This window comes from Lissotriton vulgaris, chromosome 12, assembly GCF_964263255.1.
Source record: "Lissotriton vulgaris chromosome 12, aLisVul1.2, whole genome shotgun sequence".
NCBI lineage: Eukaryota > Metazoa > Chordata > Amphibia > Caudata > Salamandridae > Lissotriton > Lissotriton vulgaris.
In genome coordinates this window covers 42,786,882-42,807,104 of record NC_141700.1, presented here as the reverse complement: position 1 = coordinate 42,807,104, position 20,223 = coordinate 42,786,882, and the positions used below count along the sequence as shown (strand labels likewise).

General features: G+C 38.8%; 1 protein-coding gene across 1 annotated transcript in view; it reads right to left on the bottom strand.

The window, feature by feature from the left end:
• Window positions 1–5,866: 5,866 nt before the first annotated feature.
• Window positions 5,867–20,223, bottom strand: part of RAB3A (RAB3A, member RAS oncogene family) — a 120,989-nt gene continuing 106,632 nt past the window's right edge. The window contains exons 4-5 of the mRNA XM_086946996.1: window positions 17,719–17,843; window positions 5,867–15,236 (exon numbers count right to left, since the gene is read on the bottom strand). Of these exons, the coding sequence (XP_086803122.1) occupies window positions 15,046–15,236; window positions 17,719–17,843 (316 nt within the window). The 3' untranslated portion in view covers window positions 5,867–15,045. The remainder of the gene's footprint in view (window positions 15,237–17,718; window positions 17,844–20,223) is intronic.

Sequence of the window (20,223 nt, the reverse complement as noted above, 5' to 3'; positions counted from 1 at the left end):
GAGCCAATGGGCATGCTGTAGTTTGTTCTGCAAGCGGTTGGCAGTGCGATGGTTTTCTGGCTCCATATGAAAACTGCTTGAGCTATAAACGTGGTGCAAGTGGTTGGAACTGGCAGGAATGTCTGAGGGTCCCCTATAGGAACTTAATAAATTTGCATATTTTATGATACCAGTTTTTAACAACATTTAAAGCTGAATTTGTGTGTGTTTTTTTACGATGTATACGCTGTTTGCATGGTGGTAAGCCCACCCTTTTATGATTTTTTTAAATCAAATAAAGTATTATCATCTAACCCTATAGGAACTTAATGCATACCTACCCAACCCTCTCTATATTCTTGAATTGTCCTTTGGGGTATTTTTGAAGTACCCCAAACCAAGGATTAGTGCAGATATTGTGGCTTCCATCTTAGATGGAAAAGCATCCCAATTTGTAGGTAATGATCATCTTTTGTGTGGTGGACAACCAGATTTTTCCCTTAACACTTTATCTGCCTGTAGAATTCTGTACATTTTACCCCTATTAACCAGTGATAAAATGCCTTTGCTTCTCATTTCAACAAAATGAAATTGTTATGCCCCTACCTGATTGGAAAAAGTACATATACGTCCCTAGAAAATTCTGCACAGTACCAAGGGCCTGGAAGTTAAATGGCATCCATGCCCGGCAGCACGGATTGTGCCATCCACTGCTCAAAGCTGCCAGCTTACTGCAAACCACAGCCTGTGCCTGTCTATCACACGCCTTCATCCATCACGCTGCTAAGCACTACATCCCATACCATGATTATCACACTTAAGTGGTATCTCGCATGACATGGAAACACTTCCAACATAGGATCAAAACAAAGACAACATCCTTGTAACCACACACCCTACACAGTGTAGTGCGTTACCCATGCAGGCAAGTGATTCAGCGTCCCACATATGGGAAGTAAGCGTTATGTAAATCTTGCAACACAATACAATATAGTACAGTGGCACTGCGAACATGGCTTCAGGCCTCCTGTCTACTTGTTTGTGGCAGCTTAAACACTCTAATTCAATATGGCAAAATAAACTCATTTAACAGGTCAAAACCTCCCTTCCTAATATTAATGTCACTCCTATGTAGGCCTTGTCTCCCACTGAGCAGGGTGCATAGTATTTATAAGAAATTCGGAAATTAAATGTTATTATGTCCTTACTGTGAGTGGCACCCAAGATATCTTTCATTGTTGCAGACATAGCTGCTTTATGTAGAAAACTAGAGTGCAGATTACAATCTCAGTACTGTATCTTGCGAATTGGGACGAACTGGATTTTTAATAACTATTAAAAATAGTTGTTTAATAATTTTTTGTAGCTAAATAGTGAAGTCAGATTTTGTCACAACTATTCTGGAAAGTTACCCTTTTCCCTGCCGGAAGTTCCGGGAAGATACATTTGCATTTAGTCTCCTACTTTTGCAGCCAGTAATTCACATTTGGCGAGGTGTGAAAACTGCCCTCAGAGCAGAGAACAAAGGCTTGGGTGTGTGGAGGTGTTGCTGCTCCTTTGTCAGTATCACTAGTAGAGTTGGACCAAGGAGCAACACAAACTTCAAAGAGGCATCCCCTCTCACGGGCAAATGTTACCTACCACCTGGGCAGGGCATACCTTTGTCCCCCAACCCAACCCAACCCCCCCCGCCCTCACCTCCCACCCAGACAGGCTACAATCACAGTGGGCCCCTTTTTGACATTACAATGTGAAATACTGCTGAGTGTCAAATCTTGCTTGACAGGTCTGCAGGGGTTTACGTATAACACTGGGGGCACACTTGAAAGTTTGGGTAAGAGGATGTCAAAACACTTCTTGTGTATCCATTGTCCAATTGCTGGAACCCCTACTTTTGTTCTACCAGGCTTGTCTCTCTGAGTTTGTCGGGAGTACAGCGACTGCCCAAAACTAGATTTTAGTTTTATATGCGAGAGGACTGTAGGACTACCATATTACATTCCCCACATGCTCTCAGTACTCAAGTTTAGTTTAGTGGAAGACTTCCGCTATCTTCAAAATGCCCAATGTGGGTAGGGTTTGACCTAAAACCTTTACTTCATTGGTTAGGGAGTGCCCAGGAGTCATTTCCACCCACTTGCTCACAACTGGAACATTTTATGATTTTCCCATTGAAAAAACATGCTGTTTAGTCAATATGTTTGACGACTGTGCATGGTTTCAAAATACTGTTTTTACATTGTTCTGAGATGGACACCCACCCATCAGTTCTGAAGATGATGGAACATGCACGGACGGTGTTGTATGGTGGCACTTAAATGTTATTGGGCACAGGAACATAAGTAGACATTATTAGCCTGATTCACAAACATAATTTACACTTTTGAGTATTTTACTACTTTTGGCTTACTCACAAAATATGAGTGTAAGTTACTAGTAAAACAAAACAGTAGACATTCCAGCTCCACACATGGCCAACTACAGGTGCTGCAACACCCTGCCGTAGAAAATAATAGACATAGGGAATTAAAAAAAAATATACAATGTTAAATTAAAATATTTGAATACCCTATTTTGAATTAAAAAAATATAAAGCAAGTGTTATTAAAATATAAGTAAATATTTAATTCATTCTATACATAATTTTTAATAATGCATAATAGGTAATTATTTTCCTTTAGGTGGGATTTTTTTTATGTTAAACTTAAGGAAAGCCATTTTAATGTAATTTATTTCCATTAATTAAAGATTTATTTTAAAATTAGGATAATAGTGCTGTAGTATTTTTTATTTTGTTCTACATTTAAGAATTTAAATTAATGTTTGATACTAGATATTTCAATATTTATTTTAGGGTAAAAATGTATTTTAACTTTTTCCCTATACTTTACCATTGTGCGACTCCACAGTTGGGGCTGGAAAAATAAAAAGTGTACTCTAAGGATTTTATGAAAGTCCATAACTATATATATGGTAAAGTTGCGGTGATGCTGGTGTGCTTCAAAATCCCTGGCGGTGCACGATAAACAGTGCCTTAATTATCAAAATATGTCCCTCAACTCATTAAGAGAAAAGAGAAGCGGCACTCAAAGTCAGGGGGAAAATAGCCTTGTTTACTTGATCAGGTCTCCCCAGGCACAAGGGCACATCAGAGACGCATTTCGGCAGTACAGCTGCCTTTACCAATCTGACTTACGCCATACTGGAGCTCTATTTAAATTTAAAACGTCATAGACATAAAAGATATACTTCCCTATTGTAGCAACAGTAGTCAAACACCAACTGGTGGAGTACATTGGGAGATGCCAAACATTAATACCACTGAGACGCCAATGTTCTGCATTATAAATGTAAACTTTAGTCATGCAACTCCTAAAATGAGTAATGTCAGATTATACCTGACCAGTGTCCCTGAGCGCCCATCCATAAGTTAATTAATTCAAAAAAGTTGCATCTCCCATCACAGTGGCAGGCACAAAACCCAGACTGGAATGTAATTCAAATTAAACGCTTCTGGAAGCAAAAATGTCAGTGAAAACTTGCAAAACTGCAATCATTAAAACAATTTCTATAAGGAACAATTCACCAGCTGTTTGTGCAATTTGGATATTATCTTTCATATACATCCCGAGGCACCTTTGGGAATTCAATATTAATATCACAGTTCTCGAAGCAATGTATTGCCTCATACTTCCAATAGATATTAGACACTGGATTTAGCGTCTAATACTTTCCCATACAATTTGGGTACACACTGGGACAGCGGCACACAAACTAAGCTAATGTCCATATGTATCTTTATTGAGGTTGAACCAACAGAGTCCTCGGGAATTTTCTCCAAGTCCTACGTGTTTCAAAGCTTCAGTGCTTCTTGTTCACGGGCTGTGCAAAGGACTCTTTTGTTTCAACCTCAATAAAGATCTTGCACGTAAGGCTGGGTCTACCTGTTCTTGTGTGCACTTCGAATGTGGACGCTCCTTGGATGTATGTATATATATATATATATATATATATATATCATGCTAAGTTTATTACCAATATGTTAATTTTGTTACAATTTGCCTTAAGATCTTTTGGGCATCATAATAGTTATTTATTTCTTTGTGAAGAAGTGAGGTATGTGGTCTTCTTCAGAGATGAAGAAGAACTTGGACTAAGACAATATTTTATAGCTCATTAGCACATGCCTAACTATATAGGGTCAAAACCAAGCACAAGGTCAATGAGTGATGGGAGGGGTAGCTGGTTGTGGAATGCATTGTGAAGAAATGTTAAAAACAAAAAGGAATTGAGTCTTTTGAGTTCTATATGATTTCCATCAGATCCTAACAATGAACTGTCGGACATCACTTGCAATCGATGACTTCCGACTGCCCTTCCTCATAACACCCTACGCGCCTTGTTCCCCGGTGCTCCACTAAGAGATACTTCCAGATGCCACAAATCCAGCTGTAAGTACAGTTAAGTGCAGGGATGTCCGGCGTTGGTCCACGAGGATCCGACTCAAGCAACTTTCGAGCCATCTCATTAACATAAATGTACTTACAATGATACTAAATAGAACTAATAGACATTGACCAACTTGAAAAACGTTCTTGTCTATCCTTTCAGACATGTGGTGGACACCCCTAGTTTATAGTGTTCAATGTAAAGAAGAACAGTCCACAGGGGGAAAGTGAGCTTTTTTAAAGATCTAAGCCTTTTATTTCCAGCAGTTCAGCAATGCCAGCACAAGAGGGCACGGAGTTGTTGAAGTTCTCCCGTTCAGGCGCAACCATGATCGCCACGCTTAGTACGCTTGCTGAGCCATACCCATGCGTTGAAGAAATATGTTATGGTCACAAACACTCCAATTCAGAGTCTGCAACTACTAAAAACATTTTTTAACATACTTATCCCAATTTAGAAGTCTTAAACTTTTACCAACTCCTAAAATGGGATTCCAACCCCACAATAAAATGTGGTATTTTGAAGAGACGTATTGTAGGCATCCCTTCTGAATACCAATTGGCAAGACATGATTGAATGCTTTGCAACCAAAACATTGAAATAATACCGACTTCTGACTTTGGGGTGATAAGCCATTTGCAAAAAAAGGTGTCTCTTTGGTACCCATTGCCTTTGTGATTTGAGAACAAGATTTCTTGGGGAGAAGTTGACAATTGCCAAGTCTCTCAAGATTAAAATAACTTTTTTTTAACATAGCACTGTTTTCTTAAAGTAAAATCGGTGCATGTTTAATAAAATGCGATCACTGACATGGTGAACTGCTGACCCTAACAAGCCACCATCACTGTGATGACCACCAATCAAAGTGAGTCAAAATTTGCAAGCAACCTGATTAATATTCATGAGATTGGTCAGATTACGACTCACTCTGAATCAACATTTTATGAACCGTCCTATTAGTACATTTGTTCATAAAATTCTTAACTGATTTAAAAATATTTGCAGAATGTGACTATTTTTGTTGGTGCCTAGTAATTCGCACATCCGGCTTGAAGTCCAGCGGCACGTGCAAACGTTCTGTGCTTGGAACTGTATCTGTCTCGACTCAACAGTGTTTTCCAGTTGAACATCAGTGACCCTTGAGGTTGCGCCCCACTTATCTTCTCCTTCTTAGATGGTGGTTTCCTAGGTATCTGCAAGTTCTCAAATTGTTATTCACCTATTTTCACTACCATATCATTAAGTAACTGGTGATTTAATACAAAATATACTGAAAAAATAAATAATTGCTCAATATTCCACCTTTAAAACCAAGTCCATAACTCAACTGCAGTTTCACAAATAGAACTGCCCTCTATGTTATTAGATTTTAATTGTAACAGAAATGCTCACATTCACATACTTTCAACAGCCGGTCAAAGACTCTCAAAAAAATAACTTGTGATAGGGAATAATTTATTATTTTTTTCCACAACATATCTTTAATACAGTGATTTAGGAAATTTGTACTTGCTTTGACACTTTTGACATTTTTACAGTACAGCATAAATTTTCCATATATCAGTAAACTTCACAAAAATAAGATGTTTCAACTTTTTATTTTAGTGTATAGGAAGGGTATCTGTAAATAAAAACACAAAGCTTCCAAAAATCAAGGGAATTTATAAGCTCTACTTTGGGGTTTTGTTGTTGGGATATATTTCACTGACTCACAGTCCGCACATAAAGCACATTACTAATAGAAATAGACAAGGTTCACCGCCTGTAGCAAAGTAGCAACAACACTCTTTCATGACTTGGAAATAAAAGTGAAAATGTGCATGGTATCAGGTGGTGTGGTGATCACACTGCCTTTACACTTGAAACTAAAATACGTCTTATATGGGCTATTTACAGATCTGTGTCCTATAAAAAAAACTAGATTTTGATCTTTCCACCTGACCACATAGGCTTGCGTGCTCAGTTGTTGGTGCTACACTTCGGATAAAGATCCTATTGATTTATCCCAGACCCACCACAGTACTTGAATGGGTGTTGACCCACTTTTATTCTCCTTTTTTACCAGTAAAGATGCTAATCAGCTGGTTAGAAAGTTGGTCCAAGTAAAAAAAATGTTTCAAGGTGGTCCAGAAATCAAGTCACTAGAGACATTAACATGTGAAGACGTTCCAAAATGTTTTAACAAAATAAATTTTTTTCGGAAACTAATATGATTCAAATAGGTTATAGAAAGAGAATGCAAAGAAAATAGATTCAGATTCCTCTAGAATGCCTATAAAGAGTAATCTTATTTTGTGTTTTTTTTGTTTCAACTTTTTATTATATTTTTCAACCAGTAATAATGACATCACATTTCACCATCAAAATCACATCATACACATTTTCCTTAATTCTTTTTCAAATATCGTAATTCTAACACACATTGGAAACTAAAGTATCTTTGACCTAAAAATATAAGGCTTCAATCTAATAGATAGCTTTAATGTTCAGGAAGACTTAACCAGATTCTATAGAAATGCTTTTCGTCAGTATGGTTTCTAGAGAGAACAGGGGAAGAGAGATGTAGGAATCAAACTGTTGGTGCTTCTTGCCAAATGGATAATAATACAATTGCGAAGAGTCAAAAACTGGGTACAGAAATTTTGCTATTACAAAGAAAAGCTTTGGAATGTGCGTTCGACTTGGAGTTCGAGCAAGCGGACGTTACAACATCAGGTCTGATGACGGGAAGGACTGGGTAGCATCCAGTTCTACTTAATGTCTGGCCCTCATGCAAGGTTTAGGGAGCAAATCAAGCTTCAAGGTGGGACATATCGCACCATTCATCACATAAATGGACAGCTGGTGCAGTCGCCAGATGGATGCCGTGCAAACTGGCGAATTCACTGCAATCAATAATATATTGTCGTCTAATCAAACCATGATCACCAAACGTGAGAATATTATTCACTTGTATAAAAAGAATCCAGGTGTAAGAGAATTCTTGTTTACCACAATTAAAAGTTATTTCATTTACAAAATACTTGTCTCTCCTTTTATGATACAAATTTAACAATCTTAAAAGCATTTGTTACTAGAACTCGTGGGCTTCTCTCTGGCACTTGGATTCTTTTCTCCATCCCCGGCAGGCCCATGGCATCCCCAGTGTTCCCCCGTGTTCCCCCGTCCTACTCACCCACCATTTTTCGTGCATCAAGGAACTCGCAAAATCCCGGCAAGCCAATCACACTCCTTTCGACAAACTCATCATCCTTCGTGACCTCTTCCTACCACCTCTGTGTTTTTCTTGCAGAGCAGGTTCTCACACAAGGTCATAATCCATGCAGCTAAAGGTCAAACACATCTCAGGGAGGCAACCCATCTCTGCCTGGGCTCTAGACAGCAGACCTGAACCCTAATATAATTTAATTTTTAAGGAGGATGTTTGTTTACTCAGAATTAGCCATTTATAGATAGGATATTAGTCCATTCTGGCAATTCACAGATGATGGGAGCACACTTTACGTTTTCCCTCTGTACTCTACTATGCCTAGAGGAGATGGTTCCTCTGCCCCTTGGCTGTAGCCATATTCAGAGTTTCAAAAGTGATATGTCTGCGTTACTAGTTAAAAAGCTGAACTGGCCTCCGGGAATCGCTATTCTGAATTACAGCAGATATAACCATCGAGGCACCTGTTACAAAGTGAAGAGAAGTTTGAAGTCCCTAGAAAAGCCCTAACACTGTGAAAGCATCAGATTGTGACTGGTGTCAGAGCGGATTAAGAAGATGTTGCAATCACACAGAATTCATTTGGTTAGTATCAAATTGCAGTTTGCACTTTTCGCATCTACCTATGAAAGCTGTAGCGAATTTGCCTGAGAAAGTCAGAAGTGCACAGATCTTTCAGTGAACAGGCTGCCATTTCACAACCAACTTGTTTCTCACTTGCAGCCAATTTGACTTCTGTCTTTCAGCTAACTAGTCTCTCTACTCTCTTTTCCCCCCACTAGCCTCTCTCTTTTAGCCGAGGGTCTTTTTCTTTGTGCAACGGGCATATTTTTTCCAACAAATTAACCCCTCTTTCATTCAATTGCTTGCGATCATTCCCCTGGCCGCCTCCTTTCGGTCACTGTTTTTTCAATGCTTCGCTTCCAAGCAACTGGCTCTTCTCCATTAGACACATTAAGTGCATCTACTTTTCAAGATGATTTACAAGTAGCATTCACTTCCTTAATTGCAAATGGCTTGCGGAGGTTGCTAGTATACAAATGCTAAATCATACTGATCGGAGTCAACAGAATGTGCCAATTTGCTACAGAAGTTGCCTTCGTTTCTCTTGATTATATATAAAAGAAAATCCATTTGGTTGAATTAATTAAAAAAAAAAATCTTTGCAAGCAAGTTCACAACATGTTAATAACCTAAATACATCAACACGACCACAGCAACACTGCATGTTAACAAATATACAACACACTAACAACACACACTTGCTATGAATATTTACACATTTATATTTACAATAAGGAAGACAGCGATGGCTGGATGGGGTGGGATTCATTTGTAGACTAAACAAAATTCACCACAGGCGCAGCTTACCAAACCGAGGAGGAGCAATCCCAACAGGAAACAGAGAGGCACACGCTACATCCCAAGCAGTTTGGAGCAGCTGTAGGCTTGGCTTAACTCCCGCACGCTAAACGTTCGGCAACACAATAACGGAGGTTAAATCGATTTTCTTTATATATCATGAAACCTATCTCCAATCTGCTACAGGGAAACACCAGTCACAAAGCTCCTGCTGTCTGTCATGCTCATTACTTATTCCCGACCTTTGTTTAAACGGCCATCATACCAGAAGAACCGACCAATAGGGGCCTCCCAATATCTAACCAGTAGTAGCCTCAAAAGGTCTCACATCAACCACAGTTCAAAAACAAGGTTTCCAATGTGGGATGGTAATATTCTGAGTGCCTCTTTCTATACATCTCTTAGACATGAACATGGAACTCTGTAAGTCAAACACTTGATGCAGTTTTGCTGACGCAGAACTTTCTTTTTTCATACACATCTCAGCGTACTGATTACTTTACTACTCCCTTCTGCGGTCAGTCTTGTATACTTCTTTTTATACAAAACAATATACTGGGTAGAAGAGTTTATTTAGCTCTGTCAATTTTGCACTCGTGGAAATCTTTTACCTACTGTGTCATTCCTTTATGCCAGTGTTTGTGTATATGTTCACGGCTATTTTGAAACCTGAAGGCCTCCTGCTTGTAAAATTAGAAGAAGGCATAGTAGGAAAGGGTGGTAATTGCTGTGTTTCTCCTCCTTGCTCACGCAGCTTTTATGAAAGAGGAGTGAGGGCAAAGCAGTAAGTTGAGCAGATAGTGAACCATTCTTAGGACCTAGTAGGCAACGTGCCCCAAACTTCAAATATATTAAGCTATTATATAGGCCGTACTATGAGGTTTTGAAATGTGTGGTTTTGAAAAAAGCAAGTTAGACAGACCCTTTACATTGTATACAGCTCTGGTCCCTGCCAGCTATTGACATCCAAGCGAATTGTGTTTATTGAACGGTGGCAGGTAGCCTACGGCCCTAGTTTATGCAAAAATGGCAACCAAGGTTTGTCTTCTGTTTCGTAAGGGTGATCAAGTAATAAGGTCACAACAGGAATGCAATCATGTTGAATTGGTAAGATACAGTAACTGCAGACCACGTACAGACTCTGCAGCCACATTCTGATGTACAAAAGCAGAGATGCTTGTAAGGACCCAGCATTCAAAACAAGCTGACATCAAAGATTACCCACAATGCACTAATGGTCATCTCAAGATGGCGTTGAGCAACAGTCCCTCAGTATCCTGGTTTTCTAAGATGGCAAAAGCAAAAAGAATGAATGTGGAGGTTAGCTAAAATATTTTGTTTGAAAGGAGAATGGATTTTGCTGGCATGTTATAGTGCCACTTATAAATGAGTGTTAGTGCAAAGCCCATATATGTATGGATGTATTTACACCAGATAAAAGTGCAATCTTCTTCCATCCTTATAAGTGATCACAAAGGTTACATTTTCGAGTTTTATATACATTTGAAAGGGGATAAGAAGGGTTGGGCTGCTGATAGAGAATACATGACATCCTGCTCCAAGTGTAACATCAGAAAATAAGAGAAAATCCAACAGAAAAGCTTCAAAAGCTCATGTGTAACATGTGCTGAAGAAGAAGACAAAAAAAAGACATGTACGGCAAACAATGAATTTATCAAATTAAGCTCTTTTGAATTATTCTAATTTTCAATGTAGAGTTCATGGTCGATTAATCTAGAAGGAATATTACAGGTTGGCCGGAGGCCATGTCTTGAAGGTCCATAATACATCTGGAAGGTTTTTCATGTAATTTCTGTTTTTTATTTCAGAGGCTAACAGTTAAACATATCTATCCACTGGAACCGAGCAATAACGTGGCATGATAACCTCGTCTTCAAAATTAAAAGAACTAATTTCAGGAGGGTGTGCACACGACCAGGTGAGCCCGATTCTCCTTTGGATAGGCTCAGGGTATTTGTATTTCCCCAGATATCCTTTTACTCTTTTCAGTTGAACTACTCAAAACCCTTAATAAACACAAATGCTCTTTTCCCAGAGGGAGGGAAGCTGCTGTCTGAGGTCTGGATGAGTTTATCGACCTCATTAACAAACTATTCATGCACACCTGTTCATGTTATTAGGCCCTAAGAGCACACATTTATGTAAACTTTTAAAAACTTTCCACCCCAAGTAGAGTGTAAACTTCCTCACAGAAAATTAAATGACCTTACTTTCGACACTCCTAAACTTTTCTATTTACCAACCGCTCTGCTGTCACGGGATCAAATCTAGATGACACGCTGCAATCAAGAACATTTATAGAAAACGTTGCTGTGGAAAACAAATACTCAACGGCCAAAGGTCAATAATAACACATGTCAGACCTACAGGAACGCATCTGTTTTTGAAAGAAGCAACTACTCATCAGACTGTTTTTGAAATATTAGATATTGTGGTAAGTCTCAAAGAACTTCAACTAGTTGAAGGTTTGTTCATTCAACAGACATATAACATTTAACCTAATCATCAAATATATATATATATATTTTTTTTAAAGTTTTTCTTTCACATAGGTACTTAAGAGAACACATTTATGTGGAACTACATTTCTCATGAACCAAGTATGTGGGTCATTTTGAGCTTTTTCATAGGAAGAGAGAGCCCTGTTCATCACCACCTGCTTGACAATGAAGATGACAATATTGAAAAGGGTCCTAAAGTCGGAAGTCGTCGGCTACGAATACTAAAAGAAACCCAGTCTGATTTCCAAAAGCAATCATTAATCTGGATTTTTCAGTATCTATGTCAGTTTTACAAAGATAAGTATAGTAGAGATTTGAACTATGTGAATGGTTCTTGAGACTTTCATTTACCTAGTGATTCACAGATGATGAATCTGATATTTAAGACCCTCTTCTTGGTTTTAAATGCAACAGAGGTAGAAGAAATGTATGCATTTTATCTGGAAGTAAAAGAAGAAATGTGGCTTTCGGGAATATTAGGAGACAATAATGCTGTGCCTTACACAGTATTAGTATCTTTTAATTTAGTAACTCTGGAGCTTACTGGTATTGCACCTTAGATTGGGAGATTTGTATTGTATAGGCAAAAATCTAAGACGTACAGATAAGATAATGTCAGATTCTGTTTCTACTAAAAGTAAAAGAAAACCTCTTGGTTTTAGTGGACACTGGATAGAAGTGTTTTATTCCTTACTACTAGGAGCATTGATGGAGACACTCTTAAGTCTATTGGTTGTATGGTTTAAACTAGGTGATTTGTATAGTTATAGAAAGCAGAGATCTACGAATGAATGAAAAACAAGTGTTCGAAACTCATAAACTCCTTATTAAGAATAAGACTCAACAACCTAAATACCAATGTTTATTTCCATAACTTTTCTTTGTAATGAGTAGCAAACTTAGAGACTTAGGTGGAGGTTGTCTGAATTTTCTAAAGGCTAAAATGCTAAAATATATAGATGTGTGAGTGTATATATATTTATATAGATATATATATATATTTATTCAAGGTAGTGGAATATTGGGCCAATGTCACCTGGATGGTCCAATGGGGTGCAAGAAGAAGCAAATCTGATGTGCTCAACAGTCTTGCCACGGCACCCGTTCTCTGTTTTTGCCGATCATACACCGCCAAGCAGACGCTAGTAAGACAAAGCCTAATCCATTTTGTTTCACTAAAAGAACAAGTGAGGGAAGCATTTGTTCACTGCAAAGAAGGACAAAAAATTCAATTGAAAAACATTGCTTGATCAACAATCCCTTTTCAATCTAACAACTGCCTTGCAAACTACAGACCCTTTAAGTGCACCCAGTTCAAAAATTCACATAATACATATATTTTTATTTTCCTTAATATTTTTAAAGTGTTTAAATATTATAAATAACTATCATCTACCCCCTTGTCATGTTTTACAACCGACTCTTGTTTATTATTTACATCTTGAGGCTGGGAAGGAAACTAGAACAGTGTTTATTCCAACCACCAGCCTTGCAGAACATATTTCCTGCTCTTCTCATGAAGTCTCTGCATTTATACATACTGAATAAATAAGACAGGTTTCACATTTTTTTCATCTAAACAGTCTAATTCAAATAAAAAGAAGTAACAATAATAAATATTTTAAGAGCAGGAGAGAGAAGACACAGACAATCCTTATACAACTTTTTTTAAAAGCAGGCCATAAATGGAATCCTCCATTTTACCCAGAAAGACAAGAATTTTTGCAATTTTGCAAACATTGTTACTAGGGATGCTCACGTTAGCAGACAGAGGGAGTAACAGTGGAACAAGATATCTTATTTAAAGTTACTGTTTTTTCAAATAATGTTAGGGTACTATGAAGGGGTAGCAGCAAGTCATGGAACATATTTCCAAGATTTTGCATTTCTCTCAGCCCCTAGACACATGGTGTGGGCAGGTCTCGCTCTTCAACAGGTTAATGTTAAGGGTGCTCTGCGAGCCTTCAATGTGGGTGCCTGCCACTAGGGGGCGTTCTGAGTGTTACACTGCATTGCATAGGGAACCAATACATCCTCTTCCCCAAGAAGATCAGCAATATTTATGCATCATCCCAAATAGTGTTCGACAACACTGATACGTTCATTTTCTAAAAACATTTAGACGTGTAGGCCATTAAAGTTACTGCCTCTACAAATGGAAACTAGATTTAAATTTCTCTTTTCTTACTAGATATGAGTAAGTTCCAGCACTGCGATCGATATATAATAAATATTTATATATACATATATGTGTAATAAATAATGGTACCGTTAGATCATAGTCTTAAAAGGTCATCAACAGGTTGTATCAACAAAATAAACCACAAGGTCATAGGCTGGTATAATGCAGTGTACCAAATCTCACAGAAGCTATTATTTTCTGGCAACAATACATTTTGCTTTCTGTGTATTTCTATGCTTTATAATTGATGAAAAATAATGTTATTTCATATTACTCTGAAGAGATACACCGATAATCACAAGAATAAAATTGTTCCAGTCTTTCATACTTTGGGGAAAATTGCATAAAACCCATCAAACAGCGTGTTTGTCAAAGAGTGTGTGTATGTTTGGGGGGTTGGTTTGCGAGTGGGGTCTATTGTATAGTTTATATATCTGTTCTAGGATTCTCATGAACCCACGCACCAGGAGCGCTGGGTAATTCCCTGCGGAAGAGAATGAGTGTTCCGCCTTTTCATGTTGGCGACAATGCGGGACACGGACGACTGCTGCAGTCTCTAGGCCACTTCTGGCACAAAACTTTACTTTGCCTTGGCCTACTGAGTTATGACGTAAAGTATCCGTTACACTCCACTCATCACATCCACTCAATTGAAACAGGCATATCATTTTCTTGCTCAAATAGATTTTCCTCAAACATAGTTTGCCACCTTGTCCATCAACGACCATAGGCTCTTACAAACGAATTAATAAAATTCATGGAGCATAAAGTGCCACTGGACTCAAGGCGTGAAACAAAAACACATACCCTTTAATTATTACTTATAGGATTATCTTTGGTTACCTTTGAAGAACATCTCCCCCCTTTGCTCTTCCTGGCAGGATTACCTTACCGCCGCTCCCCGGCAAAAATAAACGAGCCAGTACGACTATCATTGTGCCACAGGGAATTGTTTTGTTTTCCTGTGGAAGAATCCTAGTGCTCCCCTATCAGAGCACCCCTAGCATTCACCCTTTCGCGCCTGATGGGGATGCAACAGGCAGTTGTCCACATATGCAGAGCTGCTGTAAATATATACCAAGTGGTGGAATCTTTCAAAGTCATCCACTTTGTGTAGAAAGTACATATTTTGCATCACTTCAAAAACAGGGCCCAATCAGAGTCAGCAAATGGCCTCCAAGCGCCCACATGCACTCTCACACGCGCCAACCAAAGGAATGGGCAACTCTGCCAAATTACAAGGACAATTTTCATGGTAAAATATAATGCTATTTGGGGACAGTAGACGAAACATTTCTGGATGGGAAGGCCTGAGAGACAATATGAAGTGGGGGAGGGGGTCCTTAGCAAGCACAGTCCTGATGTGGGGGTGCCTGCTGGTCGGTCAACTGAGGTCCTTGCTTGGCTCCAGTAACTGCAGGATCAGCCGTGTCCAGGCTTTCTGACATTTTCTCACAGATGATGTCAACCAGCCGTTCAAAAGTCTGCTTCACATTAATATTGTCCTTAGCACTGGCTTCAAAAAACTCAAAACCTAAGGCGAGAAGGAAGAGAGGAAATTTAACAACTTTGCTTGAGCGGCAGCAGCAGGTGACAAGAGATGGCGATGACAGACAGACCAGAAAGTGCACATGATTCACACAAGCCAACTTAATAGCAGTTCTTGCTCTTGACAAAGTAAACTAAGTGATATTATTACATGAGGAGCAGTTATTTCATGTGTGAAGTATTTCCAAACATTCAGGCATGCGTGCTTTCTGTGAGGCGGGGATGACTCCATCTTCAAAAGCATATTTGTGCATGTCCAAGCCCAAGCATAACAATGCGACACACAGGAGTGAGAAAGAACACCTGTAAAGCCACACATTAAAGTTTGTGAGAACCTCTTGTGGTTAAAGGAATATATTCTAATGTCCCTCTTCTGGCAGCATTCGAAGCAGGATTTGCTAAGAGCGAGTTTGGGCGACTGCAATGGTTTAGCCTGCTCCAGGTCTTCAGTAACAAATCCAAATTAGGTCTAGTGATGGCAAACAACTAGCATCTATTCACTTGCTGAGTTTCCTACTGCTGGGATTTGTGTGATTATTCAATGGCCAAGCTTCCGCCCTTTGTAGAGGTGCCCGTTCACTGCATATCAATGTCGATGGGCTTAAATGGTAGAACAATAAAAGATTCAGTGAGCGAGGATTCAGTGTCGCGCTATATTTAGTTTTTTAGTCAATGCCTATGTCTACCAGATCTATGTTGCCAGTTATCAGATACATATATGAAATAAATGCCACATAACAGAAGTTACATTTGCTGTTTACCTCCTGTATCTGAAAAGCTACGTGCAAAATGTGTGAATCCCTAGCCCGTTGTGAAACCTTAGTAAGAAGGAGTGGAGACCAATATCTTATAGGCAAGTGTGGACAACACTTGTTTATTTGTCTGAAAAGTTAATGATTATATTGTTTTTGGCAAAAAGAAAACAAAATAAAATATCCTGAGGTGGTGACGGGAAATTTGCAAATTCATTGTTTAAAAAACACGGAGAAGAGTTTGTCAGTTAAAGCGGAGGGGTCGGCAGCCTGAGAAATCAAAAACTTTAACGGAAGACCCTGGGCCATTGGGTCCTCTTATTCTCAGTTCCTTCTGGATTGAATGCACTACAAGGGTGAATGAGGTTCTACCAAGAGCTGAAACACGGGTTCAATTCACACCATATTGTGTTTCGTCGTGTAATCCTGCGAGGCCGCTGACAGTTTTACAGTATTTAAGTTACAATAACGGGGCACATATATCTAACACAGGTCTTTAAGGATGGCATCTAAACTTTTATCTAATGGACCAAATCTTCCTTTGAGCCATCCTTTTGGAAGAATGTTTCGGTAACAAACAGCAAATTGTTTTTGAGTGAGCTGAACATAAATACATCTTTCCAAAACCGTATTGTAATCACTGCGCCTAACCTGGACAACAATTGAAAAAAGGTAGCAAATACTTAGCTGCATATTTAAAGAACCTACGTTGGTGTTTTGCAAAGAGTATTTAGAAACCATAGAAATGCAAGAAAGAACTGTCAGAGTTCTAGACATGTAATAGTGCAGAGGAGCTGAGATGTCACAATATTGGAAAGACATATCATGTCACGGGTGGTCGGGCGAAGCCATTACCTGTTAGGATTGGTTTTTTTCATTGTTTTTATTTATTTTTTGCTTCTTGCAAAGCGATCAGTGGTCTTGATGTATGGGGGCAAGGAAATCAAGAGCTTGTTCAGTAAGTAGAGTGTAAAACAAGGAAGAAAATTGTTGTTTTCGAGACTAGATATGGTGTGGCGGATTTTGAGCAATTTCTTATTACCAATACAAGCAAAAGCAGGTGAAATACAAAAAGTCTCTGGATAGTCAACATGATGTTGTCCTTTATAGTTAGGTATTTCAGAGAGAACATGTATTGACAAATCGCTTTCAATAAAAACTTTGTCTCCTGTCTGTTTACGCAGTCCGTAAAAACAAAGCACACAGAAGGCTGATTTCATAAAGGGAGCTAACTTACGTAAAAGATGAAGCTTCCTTGTCAGTACCATATTCGGGAGATGTAGCTTTCCCGATGAAGGTGTAGAGCATTATTAGAGACCACAATGAAACACACAGGAAACTGTAAGGAAAGGATTACCTAGCTGTGCATCAAAGGTGCAAGCCCCACCTCAGGGACATGGAAGAGTCAAGGAAGTAAGTGTTAGACCTGTTGGGATTTTTTTTCTATTCTTAACTCATGCAACAGGGACATAGAATGTAAAATAGCGTTTTTAATTTTAAACACCAGCATTGCAATTCCAGCAAAGAGCAAGTTTGTAAAATCTCGCATTTCTGGTTGGGCACAGACTTACGGATACAAAGCATTAGAGTGTGGCTAGGATAACACAAATATTCACATTTGTATAGATAAAAGGCAGCCAATGCACATATTTTAACAACTTATATTCATCCCTGGCTGTGAAATATCCAGACTTCTGGAATTTAACGTCCACTCACCAAGATGTTCTGCAAGCTGCCGCCCCCTCTCACATGACACAACTCGCTCGTCTTCCATGTCGCACTTGTTGCCAACGAGTAACACTTGTGCGTTGTCCCAGGAGTAGGTTTTGATCTGGGTGGACCTAGTGATGAAAGAATGAAAAAAAAAATGTAATAGTCATGCCACTAGGTGTCCAAAACACACACTAATTTTGCTTTGACCAAATGTTCACACAACAAAATGAAGAAACCCATCAAAAAAGTATGTAGTTCGTGCCACTACAAATCAAAAACTGTGTTGATTTGTCGGGTTTCAATACGATATTATTCATTTCAGCAGAATTTGTTTTTACAAACACTCAATTTCATCGGTTATGACTCGGCGGGACCTCAATTTGGCATTGTGTTACAGAAGAGGATATATTCTGGGTCTCCCCCTCAGAATCATGGCTCACCTGTGTTTAATAAATGTTTTGGCTTCGTGAGAAGTGTTGGCGTACAGGGCTCTTAAGCTTAAGGATCCTGGGGTGGGGCCTAACTATTAATGGAAAACCAATACCACTCTTATAAGATCTAATGAAAGTGAAAAAGATCAATCAATCAGACATTTATAGAGCGTTGCAAATCACCCGTGACGGTCTCGAGACGCGCGCTTGGAGTGGATTTGACTCTATTCCATGTGAACGTCAACAGATTTAAAAGCTGAAATACTTTTCCAGGTCTTGTAATGTCATATTTCATTTTCTGGTTCAATGTTCAATGTGGATGACTTTTCGCTAATACGCTACTTAAATACCTTGTGAGAATATAGGCACTAAATAGCAATAGAATTGATTGCCATTTGTGGACTGAGGTATTTCCGATGAAATGTTCTGTGTTTAAAAAAGAGGTTTCCTAATCGATTAATAATTTTCCAATATCCCATGTAGAGTTTAGATTCATATTCTGTCAATGCTAATGTAAGTATCTCAGGGGTTTCATTTTGATGGTTAGTCAACAATTCTCCTTAAAGTACTTTTACCCTCTGGGTCAAATAAATTATTTCTAAATCCAAGATGCAAATATTTTATTGAGGAAATAACACCTTATTGTTTTTGTTATGCGTTACATTAGGAATAAGGAGGTCAATAAAAGAGACGATATATACGAGTGTGACGAAAACACTTTCTATAGGAAACAACATTCAGCGTAGTTTGCAGAGCAGATTACAGACACTAAGGTTATTGGCGGGCAAGGAGGGAAAACATCAATGAGACAATAATTCAAAATACATACAATATCCAGGTATATTGGAGTACAAATGACACTGTACATAAAATTCAGGGACAGACATGTACCACAGTTCAGGGTCACATTAAAATACCCGCCCCCAACAATCGGTCCCCCAAAAGCTGAGTGTTCTATTGATTGCACCTCTTATGGCCTCTGCATCGGTAGACCTTCTACCTTAGTAAACCAGAGAAGGAGTGGGGTGTTTAAATGTACTCTTCAATATCATCCATTGGCAATGATTACTTGTGGCAATCATAGAGATGGTAATGGTGGGATTAAAGATCATAACTGCTGCTAGTCAATTATTAGACATCAAAGGGACTGTGGGAGAACCCGCAGTTGAGGGAATGCACAGCTAAAAGACAAAATGTCTAAATCACAATTTTTCAAAAACAGTATACTATTCATGAGAAATGCTCAAAGGCAAAAAATTCATCATTTCATCTACCCCCAGTATTGAGTCAATTATTAGAGCCATTATCGGGAGGATCTCTATTTTAAACTGTTTAAGGATCCCTCCATTTTAATGCAGAAGATGCTTTCCTGGGCAGAAAGATACTGATGAATTCCATCACATTTGAACAGAGCAGTACATACTAAACTATTTTAAAGGGATAGATATTTCTACTTTGGAGTACCAGTGCTCACCCACGGGAGAGTAACAGTACTCTATTAGAAGTGTCAAACCATTTAAAGTCCTGACAACCCAGCTCATCATCTGCAAATGCATGACACAGATCCCAAGTGTACTCAACAAAACACTTTGTATTATTACCAAGACTACTGAGTCCATACTATTTGCACATCAGTATTTATAATTCATGCACTAGAAAGTCTGGTCATGAACCATATCCTGTTGTTTTCCCCAAACAACTGGATAGCTTCAACCCTCATAAATCCTGGCACACTCTTGTGACCACCCACCAGGCTAACCAACTCAGCTATAAACCTCAGAATATTCACACCACTCCACCTCCGAGGGTCCTCCGTACTTTGGTAAGAGCTCCATTACCCGTCCTACCAGTTCTGCTTTTTATTGCAGACATGCCTAAATTGCTCATGTCCAGTTTAAAAACGTTCCCACATCCCTATTTAATTAGCATTTTACCAATAAACTGGATCATTTTTGTTTGCAAAAGATACGGAATGTTGGGCATAGTAAAGAAACGCAGGAGGGATAGCAATCGTCTATGAAGATCTGACTCTACAGATGTGCTGGATAAGAAGTCATCAAGGGCAGAAGCGTGTACG